The 13,387-nt window shown below is 37.4% G+C and overlaps 1 protein-coding gene across 1 annotated transcript; it reads left to right on the forward strand.

Annotated features, from left to right (window-relative positions):
• The first annotated feature begins 8,934 nt into the window (after positions 1-8,934).
• LOC120080331 (CRM-domain containing factor CFM9, mitochondrial) lies at positions 8,935-12,886 on the forward strand. The gene is made up of 4 exons (XM_039034975.1): positions 8,935-9,177; positions 9,506-9,791; positions 10,122-10,523; positions 11,521-12,886. Exons 1-4 carry the CDS (start codon positions 9,110-9,112, stop codon positions 12,628-12,630), a joined length of 1,866 nt encoding a protein of 621 aa, XP_038890903.1. The 5' UTR covers positions 8,935-9,109; the 3' UTR covers positions 12,631-12,886.
• Positions 12,887-13,387: the final 501 nt, after the last annotated feature.

Genomic DNA, 13,387 nt, shown 5'->3' on the forward strand with positions numbered 1-13,387 from the left:
CATCAAACAACATTATACATCACATGCATAATAGGTAAACAACACTAAAGTGGACCGATTTTGGCATTAAAAACAAACAAATAACTAATTTATTACACAAATCAGCAACCAGCTTCAAACACTTTGAACCATCTTGAACCGGCTAAAAAACTCCTGAACCGGCCCAAAAACTCCAAAAACCAAGTTGAACCGGTCAAACCGGCTCAACCAGGTCAAACGGACCAGTCCAGACTGTCTGGACCGACTAGTCAACGCTCACTGGCGCACTCAACGGAGGCGCGGGGAAGGGCTAGTCGAACTGAACGCGCAGGTCGCGGACGTGGGAGGCGCACGGGTTGTGGGTCGCGGGCGAACGACGCACACGAGGTAGCTTCGGGTGGAGAATCGGGTCGAGTTGCGGAACGTGCCAAAGCACTTTGTTGACAGCTGACGTGCACGGGGCTTCTCCTAATCGGGTTAGATCGCTGCTTGGGTCAGGTCTGGTAGCAATCTCTCGAGTCTGGAGGCGAATTTCGGGTCTGTGATAAAAAAAATCTTCAATTTTGCTGTTGTCCTCTCTCCCGGAATTAAGAAACTACAACCTAATTTCAACATTAATGACTCCAACAAATTTACAGACCCTTTTTCACACATTAATGCTCATAAACATGTGAGCAATTACAACTTTCCACAAGAAATTTAAAGAAAAACAATGCCAAAATCATAATAAATCCACTTTAGTCCATATTTCATTCAACCTTTGAATAGAAAGGAAAAAAAACACCCACCAAAAGCAATTGAGCATAATTAAAGCATGCTCTAATATTATATGATGGAACACGAGACATATGCAGCAGAATAAGGATCTAATTACACTCTAATTGCTTTTAATTTAAAGGAAAAAAACATGCAATTGAAGGAAAAAATAATAAATTAAAAATTACCTTTGAAGCTCCTGAAAATCGCTTTTCCTCGCTGAATCTCGACTCGAACTCTTCTGAACCACCACTAGAGTTGACTTACTATCCTCTGGACTCATAACCGAATTGTGGGACCCGGTGGATGAAGAAAACCGAGAGAGAGAAAGAGATGGAAAATAGATGGAGATTTTAGGTTAGGTTTTGGGTTTTGAATTTGCTCTAAAGTAGTGATTTTTCCAGCCTAAATTTAGAAAACAATTTTGGAAAAAATGGCCAAAAGTTTTTCATTCATAATTGAAAGCCCAATTTATATAAAAAAAAACCATGCAACAATTGCATGAAACCAATTTATAAAAACCCACACCTAGAATCCACTATCTAAGTGGGCTTAATGTCTCCACTATAAGCCAACATCTAGCCCACTATCTTGTTAGTGGAATGATCCAACAAAAGTTTGGATTTTCCCAGTAACTTTAGTCAAAGGGCAAAATAGTCATTTTGTTAAATTCAAACTTTGACCTAAAAGTCAACATTTTGACTTTTTATGATTTTTCTCGTGTTGACTAATTTTGACCTCCCAAGCATGAATCCACATTCATTTTCTCGAAATTCAAATTTGTTGACTTTTTATGATTTTCCCGTGTTGACTAATTTTGACCTCCACAGCATGAATCCGCATTCATTTTCTCGAAATTCAAATCACATTTGAATATAAGGTTGGTCAAAGTTTGACTTTTCAAAGTCAAAAGTCAACTCTTTGACTTTTAACATCTTTGACCATTTCCATTATTTCCGAGCTTCCGAATATGAACGTATTCATATTCTTGATATTTAAATCACATTTAAATATTAAAGTTGTATCTCTAAATTGAAAAACTCCGACCAACTATATCCACATACTACTTGTTGGTTTCTCTTTCTTCACCTAATTCGAACAATTCGAATCATTTTACCATACTGTTCTAAGTTTATTTCCATATGAGCTTAGTAAGGAAACCTAATGGACCTATAGATTCATGGGCTCCAACGATCCAAGATTAGCTGGCTAAACTCTTTAGACGGAGCTAATCAACATTCGTTAACTAACGGGTCATTCCACTATAGTCCCGTAGTTGCACTCCCCTTACTATAGATATATTTGTGTCCATTTGATATAACCATGATTAGTAAGCTAATCCTTCACAGGTTGTTCATAATCTCGGCTGGGTCATAAAAATCGTTTTACCCCCAATACTACATCTTGTTCCTTAAGTTCAACTGATCCTCTAATGAACAATTGGTTTAAGGTCCAACCTATAAACCGAACCCCTCTCGGGACAAGGAGAGGGTGGGGCCTCTTGTTCAAGACCTGGATTCAGTACTAAGAGAACAACCTATCTACTATCCTTATAACAGGTAGGAGTGAAATCCATCTTGCACCCTATGTTCCCAGCTATCCACCTGATCTTACCTCTGAAATGGGAGGCTTATTGGGCTAGCGATGATGAGCTGCCCTCATCTATGCTGATCTAACGATAATTCCAAGTGAACAAGAGTTCATAGTTAGCTCAGGATTAAGATTAAGTTACCTAGGTCATCAATTAACGAAATAGTCAGTTTTATACATAAAACAACATTTAAAATGTAAAAAATGACTATTTCATGGTTCGGTCTTATGCAAACTCATTGCATAGGATGCCCCCACTCACATATCTCTATATGAACATTCAGGATCACATCGTTTGTACTAACTATAAAGTGGCCGCATTCATAGTGTCTCCAGAATAAGGCACTCGACCTTATTCATATACTATAGACCATTTTGGCTATATATTTGAATTTGATCCACATTTATGTCACTACATAAAGTTCAAACTACATTAAATAGCCTCAGGACCTTAGTTTATTGGATTCAAGATTACAATTTCAATAACAATTTTATCAAAAAACAAAACATAATATGTTTATTAATTTACAAACTACGAGTTTTAGGACATAAAATCCAACAGAACCTTGTTAGACATGGTTCGTTCGATGATGAGTTACGTTTTCTTACTGGACTCCTTTTGGGGTTTCACAGTGGAGACTATGGTATATATACTCAACTGTGTTCCTTCCAAGAGTTTTGCGAGAACACTTCTGAAGTTGTGGGACGGGCATAAAGCTAGTTTATGTCACTTCCGCATATAAGGTTGCCCAGCACATGTGCTTGAGGCTAATCCCAATAAATTGGAACCACAGTCGAGGTTATGCCTCTTTGTAGAAAACCCCAAAGGTACACGAGGGGGTTATTTTTATGTTCCGTCGAAAAATAGGGTGTTTGTTTCCACAAACGCTGTTTTCCTGGAGGAGGATCATATTAGGGAGCACAGTCCACGTATTAAAGTCGTGTTACGTGAGCTTTCTAACGAAACTACTGAAACTTCAACAAGAGTTGTTGAAGGGCCTACTTCACCAGCAAGAGTTGTTGATGATAGTTCATCTGGTAGGTCGGTTCCACCTTAAGAGTTGAGGAAACCTCGACGCAGTGGGAGGGTTGCGAACCCACCTGTTCGCTATCTGGGTTTCAGGAAATCCTGGCTATGGTAGTCGATGGCGACATTGAAGATCTGTTGTCTTATCAGAAGGCAATGAAGGATATTGACCAGGATGAATGGGTCAAAGCCATGGATCTCGAGATGGAGTCGATGTACTTCAACTCAGTATAGGATCTTGTAGATCAGCCTGATGAGGTAAGACCTATAGGTTGTAAATGGAGCTACAAGAGGAAACATGGTGCCAATGGGAAGGTGCAAACCTTCAAGGCTCGACTTGTGGCAAAGGGTTATACCCAGGTGGAGGGAGTCGACTATGAGGAGACTTTCTCGCCTGTTGCCATGTTGAAGTCGATCCGCATCCTCCTATCCTTGCCGCTTATTATGATTATGAGATTTGGCAAATGGACGTCAAGACAACCTTTCTGAATGGCAATTTTGAGGAGACCATTTATATGGTGCAGCCTATTGGTGTAGCCTGTTGGGTTTTATGTCCTAAAACTTGTAGTTTGTAAAATGATAAACATTTTCTAAGTTTTCTATAATCAATATACTGATTATCGATTTCATGAATTGTATGAAAGTCTAAATCGAATAAACTAAGACCCATGACTTTTGTATGAGACTTGAACTTTATGTGGAGACATAAGAGTGGATCAGGTTCGAGTAAATAGTCAAAATGATCTATGGTACATGAATAAGGTTGGGTACCTTATTCTAGTAACACCATTAGATGCAGCCTACTCTGTAGTTGTTACAAAGAGTTGTAAAGTGCTACATACGATGTGATCCTAATTCGTACATATTATAACATGAGGAGTGAGGGCGTCCTATGCAATGAGTTTTCATAAGATCAGACCAAGAAAAAAAAGTCACTCTTACTTTATAACGTTGTTTACTGTATAAGACTGATTATTTCACCTAGATGACCTAGGTTGACTATTTCACCTAGATGACCTAGGTAACTCGATCTTAATCCTAAGCTAACTATGAACTCTTGTTTATTCGGGATTACCCTTAGATTTTCATAGGTGAAGGTTGGCTCAATAAGACTCCCATTTTAGGGGTAAGATCGAATAGATAGTTGGGGACATAGAGTGCAAGACGGAGTTCACGTCTACACGATTTAGGGATAGGAGGAAGGTTGTTCTCTCAAGTACTGAATCTAAGTCTTGAACAAAGGGCCCCACCCTCTCATTGGGCTGAGAGAGTTTGGTTTAGTGATTGGATCACAAACTAGTTGTTCATTAGAGGATCAATAGGAACTTAAGGAATAAGACATAATCTCAAGGGTAAAACAGTTATTTGACCCAGTCGTTATTACGGACAACATGTGAAGGGTCAACTTGTTGATTGTGGTTAAATCATGTGGACATAATATATCTACGGTGAGGGGAGTGCAACTATGGGCTTTAGTGGAATGACTCATTAGTTAACGAATGGAGATTAATCTGGTCAATGAGTTTAGACAGTTAATCTCGGATCGTTAGAGCCCATGATCTGTAGGTCCACAAGGTCCCCTTACTAGCTCGTAACGGACTAGCTCTAGAATAGCGTGATAAGTTAATTTGAAACGTTCAAATTAGAATTAAGAGAATTAGTAATTATATGAGATATAATTACATGTTTAATTTGAGAATTAAACGAAATAGGATAATTTATATTTAAATATGATTTAAATATATAAAGATGGATGTGTGTAAAAATTAATTTAATATTTGATATTAAATTAATTAAGTTTTATTTAAAAATTAGTTTATGAAATTAATTTCATTTTTCAATTTTTAAAATCAAAATGGATTTTGGAAATATCATTTTTGATTTTATGATAAAATTAAAAATTTAGAAAAACAAAACACAAAATGGAGAAAATCGGTTTTCCATTATCCACCACCTAACTTACTCATACAAATAGTATTCACTTTGCCCTGTTTTACTCCAAGCATGAGCTGCAACTCATGTAACTGTCTCCCTTGCATGTTGATCTGTAATATAATGAAGAGTTTGGAGTGAAATTTGGGCATGCAATCAAGAGAGAATTTTAGAGAAAATTCAGGTTGAAGAAAGGGTTGTTCAACAAGATTGCTGTTGTGAGCTATTCTCCTTCATCCCTTGATTCAAGCTTGTTTTGAGTCCCATAACTCAATTTAAAGCACCAAGAGAATAGTGGGAAAAATCTTGAGGTGGTCTGTAACAAGATTTGGAGAAGATTGTCGTTGGAGAACAAGTTTCGAAGAAGTTCTACAAGAGGTATGTATTGAAACTCACTTGTTTTCTGTAAGAGCATGCTTTTTATTTTGCCAAAATTAATGAATTAGAGTGCTTAAATGATCCTTGTGCTTCCACTGTTACTAATACATTCCTACACGCCCGAGAGATTCATTGCCCAAGGTCAAGAGCAAAAAGTTTGCAACTGAATCGGTCCATTTATGGGCTGAAACAGGCGTCTCGATCTTGGAATATTCGGTTTGATATTGCGATCAAATCATACGACTTTGACCAAAACGTTGATGAGCCTTATGTCTACAAGAAGATCGTCAACGGTTCAGTAGTTTTCTTAGTGTTGTATGTAGACAATATCCTATTCATTGGGAATGATGTAGGTCTACTGACTGCAGTTAAGAACTGGCTAGCGACCCAATTCCAAATGAAAGATTTGTGGGAGGCTTAATTTGTTCTGGGTATATAGATCTTTCGGGATCGTAAGAACAAAGTGCTAGCGCTGTCTCAGGCATCGTAAATTGATAAGATGTTGCTCAAGTACTCGATGCAAGACTCCAAAAGGGGCCTACTGTCGTTCAGGCATGGAGTCACTTTGTCTATGGACATGTGACTTAAGACGCCTCAAGAGGTTGAGGAGATGAGACTGGTCCCATATGCATCTGTCGTTGACAGTTTGATGTATGAGATGCTTTGTACTAGGCCAGACATCTACTATACTGTGGGAATAGTCAGTAGGTATCAGTCTAACCCAGGCCAAGGTCACTGGACCGCAGTTAAGAACATTCTTAAGTATCTTCAGAGAACGAGGGACTACATGCTTTTGTATGGATCTAGGGATTTGATCCTTACTGGATACACGGATTCTGACTTTCAGATTGATAAGGACTCTTGAAAGTCCATTTCAGGTTCAGTTTTTACTCTTAACGGGGGAGCTGTAGTGTGGCGAAGTACTAAGCAGGGGTGCATCACCGACTTTACTATGGAAGCGGAGTATGTAGCGGCTTGTGAAGTTGTTAAGGAAGCCGTTTGGCTCAGGAAGTTCCTGATAGAACTGAAAGTTGTTCCGTATATGTCTAGGCCCATCACCATCTATTGTGAAAATAGTGGTACTATGGCGAACTCCAAGGAGCCCAGGAGTCATAGGCGCGACAAACACATAGAGCGGAAGTATCATCTGATCCGCAAGATAGTGCATCGAGGGGACCTGATCGTCACGAAGATCGCTTCGGAGCACAATGTTGCTGACCCGTTTACGAAAGCTCTCACAGCTACAATGTTTGAGGGTCACCTTCAGAGATGAGTCTATGGGACTGCCCGCGGCTGGACTATGGCAAGTGGGAGATTTTATTGAATTGGGCCTTAGTGCCCTAGTTTATGGTTTTGTACTAGTTTTATGTACACCCCACTCACTTTAGAACAAGTGGGAGATTATTGGGGATGATGCCCTAAACTCTCGTGTCTTGTAGTTTGTAAACACAGTTTTGTACGGATGCTTGTGATGTATAATATATGATATTTTCTTCACTACTTGTCTTTGAACATTGGATGTTTTATTTTCTTTACCATAAACCAATAAATTAAAATCTCTGGTTGTCATTTTGTAACTTAAGCATGTATGTACTGACATACAAGTGGATCATGTCTTAAGTGATAACCTAAATGGTCTGTAGTATATAGATATAGCAGGGAAACCTTATCCTGGTAACACTACGGATGAGGCCCACTTTGTGGAATAGTTATAAGTGTTGTGACTTGCTACAGATGGTCTGATCCTGATCATTCATGTAGCGACGTGCGAGCGGGGGCATCCTATACAAAGAGTTTGTATAAGACCTGACCACGAAGTGTTAACGTCTCGTTATATAATGTCGTTCATGAAAGAAACTTCACTTCACTATATATATGTACATATATATATGTGTGTGTATATCTACATACACATATACATGTATTTACATACACAGATATATATACACACACTATGTTTATAATAATATATATGTAATTATATATAACTTTTTATTTGATATATATATTTCTTATTAAGTAGAGATTAGGATATATTGTTGTAATATTTAAATTTAAATTTTTAGAAATTATGAAAAGTAAATATTTTAATCATATATTTGTCACATATGAGTGAAATATTTAACTATTTAAGTAACAAATTTTGATATAGTGATTTAAATTAATTATTAGTTTTTTGGTAAAAGAATCCAAACGGGAAAAAATTTTCGTGGGGAACCCAATCCTCGCGAATTCCCCATGGGGAATCCTCACCCCAATCCCCGTGGGGAATTTCACGGAGATGGGGAATGAAATGGTTGGAGGAACCGGGGATGGGGAAGCCATCTCTGACCCCACCCCATCCCGTGGACATCTCTAGTTCCACTAGACTTAGAATTTAAATTTATATGTAATAGATCAATTAATTTTAAATTTTTTTGTACATGTGAAAGACTTATTAGGCCCAATTTTGAAAATTCAGATCCTTTAAATGTTTTAGAAGTTGAGAGACCAAATTTGTAATTTATTTATTTTTTGAATGAAAGTCTTTGTAATTTACAAACGTATAAATAATTAAACCCTCTACATAGGTGGAATTCTCATTAACTTTTGACACCAATTTTAAGGAGATTTTTGTATATACGATGTAATCTTAAAGATGTTAATGCCGATGACTCAATCCTAGAAAATGAATGAAAACTAACCTTTTGTTAATGCCACATAGCACTATCACATTAAAGATGTCTCTCCTATCGTGAAATAATTAGAGTTCTAACACGATATTCATTTCAATCACGATTTTTTTAATCAATCATTATTCTTCTAAATCAATAGTCGATCAACTAGTGATTAAAAATGAAAATCGTATTAGGATCCAACAATTTCGTGAGGGGTGAGACATGATAAAATCTCTTTCGTCTACTTCTCCTACAAGCACCTAGATCCGACGATGTTTCATTACGAGGCTGACACCAGAGAGCGAGGAAGAATAGGGGTGAGCGAGATGAGTGCACTCCTAAGAAAAGAGAGAGAAGAGAATGATCTATGAGAGAGGAAATGGAGATAGAGAAGAGCAAAAAAGAGGGGAGGGTTTAAGGCGAGCTAGAATTAGTCATTCCACGTGCGTGCAAAAGTTTTATTTGATAATTTTACCTCTCTCTCTATATATATCATCTTTGAAATTGGGTTATTCAATGTTAAGACCACTAAAATTGGATCATCTGTATAAAAATCTCAATTTAGAAATTGAATTGTTACCCAATTTGAGGTGGCATTTCTTGTAGTATTATATGATTATATGATGTGATTCGTGGGCGAAAAAAGAGAGAGAGAGAGGAAGGGCAAAGGGGGAAATGGCCATGATCAGAATGAACGCTAAACCCTGCAGCCTGCAATCGCAAAACCCTTTCCGGTCGGCGGTGGTAACTGATTGATCCATCATCATCTCTTTCCTTAATTCATTCATCGATGTTAGCTGCTACTCGAAGACTCTGTTTCAGTAGGGTTTCCACTCTCCTCCTATCCAATCGCTACAAGTATCTTCTCTATCTCTCTCTCGATTCCTTTTGGTTCCTGGGTAAAGCTAATTTTGTTCTTGTTTCCCATGTTGCGGTTTCTATGATACAGTTTCCAATCTTTTGCTTTAGTTTCAGGCGTTTCTATGGCAGTCATTCAACTATCAATTCATTTTTATCTATGAATTTCGCTTATTTCAGTTTTCTAGCGTTTCTTTTTACTTGTTGAGAAATTTATACATTTCTTTTACTTTATTTGTACTGATCTTCTCATGTACTTAGCAACCAATTGGATGAATACGAACAAAGGTTGTGATAAGATTGTGTTTTTCTTTTCTTATGCGTGCAGCAATGTCATATCATTAACTGATTTTCATTCAGAGGTTGCTTCATGCAATGTGGCTCATAGAAGTATTCATGGTGAATATATACTGCCTTCGACATCTAAGGTTGTTGGTCCTTTCAATGGGTCGTTCCGTTGTATGTCAACATCGAAGGGAAGGAGTATGCGAAGTAAGGTGGAGAGAAGAATGAGGAAGGAGTCTGGTAAAACCTTAAGGGAGATCCGAAGAGCTAAGAAAATAAAGAAAAAGTTGATGACAGAGGAAGAACGCCTCCTTTACAACCTCAAAAGAGTATGCTATTTACTACTTATAATCCATGTTGCTGATTTTGATGAAACGTATATGTTTTACATGTGTTTTAATTCTAAATCATACTTGTGATTGAAGAGGTTTATTTTTTAATTATACCATTCTTTCTGGGAAATCTGAACTTAATTTACATCTGATGTTCAATTTAAGTTCAATGCATTATACTGCTGACCTTGTTTTAAAAGATAACATAATTCTACGCCTATTAGTTTTATTGTGTAATGATATCCAACACACCATCCACACATGCGTGCACATGGAATTTAAATTTGATCGATTAATTTGAACACATTTGTCACATATCTTTCACAGGCCAAGAAGAAAGTAGCATTACTTTTGCAACAACTCAAGAAGTATGAGCTACCAGAGTTGCCACCCCCTCGTCATGACCCTGAGCTCTTGACCCCTGAACAGCTTCAAGCTTATAAAAAAATAGGCTTTAGAAATAAAAATTACGTCCCCGTTGGAGTTCGTGGAGTGTTTGGAGGAGTGGTCCAGAATATGCATCTCCACTGGAAGTTTCATGAGACGGTACAAGTGTGTTGTGATAATTTCCCCAAAGAAAAAATCAAGGAAATGGCAAGCATGCTTGCAAGACTTAGCGGTGGAATTGTAGTGAATATACATGATGTAAAAACAATCATCATGTTTCGTGGAAGAAACTATCGTCAACCTAAAAATTTGATACCGATCAACACGCTTACTAAGAGAAAGGTGCGCATGCTTGATCACAGTGCTTATTCTTTCAGTTTCTTTGTCATATTTTTACTCGAACTTTTTTCTGGGTTTTGTATTTTTGTGGTTTATAAATGGAGAAATAACCCCCTCTCCCTCGTATTGAGACAGTACTATGAGTGATTTACATCAAATACAACAACTTGAAATGCATTCCTCTATGCTGGAATAGTGTATCTTCCTGGCCTAAAATTGAAATAGGATTAGGATGGAGTATCTTCTACTAGATAGCTAGTAAGCATCAGATGGAAGAAGTATGTTAGGTCGATAGAATGTTGGAGTAACTACGTTTTGTACAGGATGGGACTTGGAATTTAGAGAATAATTCTGGAAAGAAATAAACTTTTGTTCTCTGAAAGATGAACTTTTTCTTCAATAATTTTCTGGTAATCTTCATTATACAATCTTTTGAAAAATTTGATTTTAGTTGGCTTTTATAGCCAACTATGTTAGTTAAAAGTGACTAACAGGATTTAATTGAATGAATGATGTAGAGGTACATCCATTAAATGATGACATGTTCGCAATTTTTTATTGATAGCTTGTCAAAGAGAAGAATAGATTATTTGATAGAATAAATGCCACGAGTTTGACACACGATCTCTCTGTTTTTTTTTCTTACTCTTCCTTCTGTCTTTTGAAAAACTTGGATTCTTTTGGATGCTCCTTAATTTAATTTTGTTGGAGTCTGTCTTCATTTGATTTCACTTTCACTCTTATCTTCTTCTTTGTAATGAACAATCTAAAAGGAAAGACTTCTCAATTACTCAAGTTTCCAATATATCTGAGAATGGAGGTTTTCTCTCCATATGAGGAAAACATAAGAAAACATTTTGGACCAAAATCAAACTTTTTAAAAATAAGGGGAATTTTGAACTTAATCTGAAACGGAGGGAATGAAAATCAAAATTACTATAGGAGAAAAAAGGAAGGGCTAGAAAACAGTAGAATGACAGTTGTTTGTTGTTCTATGTAGGCATTATTCAAGGCCAGATTTGAACAAGCTCTCGACTCTCAGAAGCTAAACATAAAGAAGATAGAGCAAGAGCTTAGGCGTAAGGGTATAAACCCGGAGGATCCAGTTGCTATGGCCAGCATACAGAGAGTAGCTTCAACATTTTTTAACGCCATTGACAAAAAAGAAGGTACCCCATATGTCTTCTACGGTGATAAGCAGACAGTAACAGAGACCAAGACCAAGACTAAGACTAACATGGAAGAAGTGGAATCTAATAGTGACAGTGACCAGGAAGAGTTAGACCGATTCATAGCTGAGATCGAGGACGCAGCAGACCGAGATTGGGTTGCTGAGGAAGCGGCAGAGAAAGAAGAGCTTAGCCAAATTAGGTATAGGAATAGAGAAGAACATGGTGGGAGATTCAGAAAATCTGATATGCGTACAAATAACAATTCCGACGACGAGATGGATAAGCCAAGAGTTTGGAGGCAGAGAGATAGTAAGCAAAGAATGTACGATAGTGAAGAGGAAGATGGTGATCATGAAAACAAGGAGGAATGGGATTCTGATGATGACCAGAATGCTAATAATAGTTATACGGATGATTCTGATGGAGCTCATGGGATCGGCAAGGTGACTCAAAGAACTGGAGGGAGGCATGATTTGGCCAAAAATAAAAGTTTTGAGAGAAATGTTGAGCCCTTTGTAAGAAAAAGGATGGATAAAGAAGCTTCTGAGCCTGAAAACATGCTCAGTGATCTTGAAAGTGCTATGTGGCAATCAGATGAGGAGGAAGAAGATGACATGAATGTTTCAAGGTACATGAATCATGATTACAAGCACAATGACAACGATTTGCATCACATCAAGAAAGATCGGAACAGTAGGGTCAATGACTATGACAGTAGCTTCGACAAACTTGATGATGCATATGATAGGTTTAAACATGCAGATACTAAACAAAAGCAGGATAGAATGAGCAAATCCAAAAATAGTTGCAACTTTGTCTCAAAAAATGCTGATTCAGGAAAAGCAATGTGGGATTCAGATGATGAAGACGAATCAGGGACATCGAGACCCCAGAGATACGATTATCAGAGTGGTAGTGAGGAAGACAAAAGGAGATAAATAAACAGTCAACTATGCAATTTACGGGAAAGAAGCAATGGCTGAAAACTTGGTGCAACAATCATCTTCAGTTGCTTCAATGCACTATCTGATTGTTTGTGAGAGGATAGGCAGGGAGAGAGGCCAATTTTTGGTAAGTTTGCTGACAGGTACCCCATAAAACAAACTATTCATCTGTACCTTAATTATAATTCATTTATATTTACCGCGTTTGTTTATCACTGTTCAGTTTAAACATGTTTGTTTTTTATGATTTTGATGGTAGCCCCAAAAAAATGTTGCTTCAACGTCCAAAGCTTAGCGCCATGGTACTAGTGCTAGTAAAATTCTACCTTTTGCAAGAGAAGAGGATGTGAAAAATAGCCATAGATAGAGCTGAGGAAGGTCTAGAGAGGTAGGGGTGGTAATCGGTTCGGTTTTGTCGATTTTGGGGCCAATAAAGAACCAAACCAAATCAATGGTTTTTCAAAGAAGGGATCCAAGCCTAAATCAATGGATTGATTTTTAGTTGGTTTGGTTTATTATCGGTTTGGTTCTCGATTTTTGAAAATTATTTTATAATGAATAGAATATTAGGTATCACTATTATTTTAACTCTCCTTACTTTTTCCCCAACCTTAAAAAGAACTCAAGTTAAATGATTTAAATTAGAGCTCAATATCCAAAAATAGAGATTAGCTCCACTAAAATTGTCCTCACCAAAGTCAACATTCTCCACCCAACATGAAATGGGTTAGGTCAACTCTTCTCTCTTCCC

The sequence above is a fragment of the Benincasa hispida genome, chromosome 6 (assembly GCF_009727055.1).
Source record: "Benincasa hispida cultivar B227 chromosome 6, ASM972705v1, whole genome shotgun sequence".
Taxonomy (NCBI): Eukaryota; Viridiplantae; Streptophyta; class Magnoliopsida; order Cucurbitales; family Cucurbitaceae; genus Benincasa; species Benincasa hispida.

Bases quoted from the DNA above. Each gene is read 5' to 3' on its own strand.
- LOC120080331 (XM_039034975.1), top strand. From the start codon at position 9,110: ATGTTAGCTGCTACTCGAAGACTCTGTTTCAGTAGGGTTTCCACTCTC. The intron at 9,792-10,121 runs GTATGCTATTTA...TATCTTTCACAG, and splicing joins TCCTTTACAACCTCAAAAGA to GCCAAGAAGAAAGTAGCATT. The intron at 10,524-11,520 runs GTGCGCATGCTT...TGTTCTATGTAG, and splicing joins ACACGCTTACTAAGAGAAAG to GCATTATTCAAGGCCAGATT.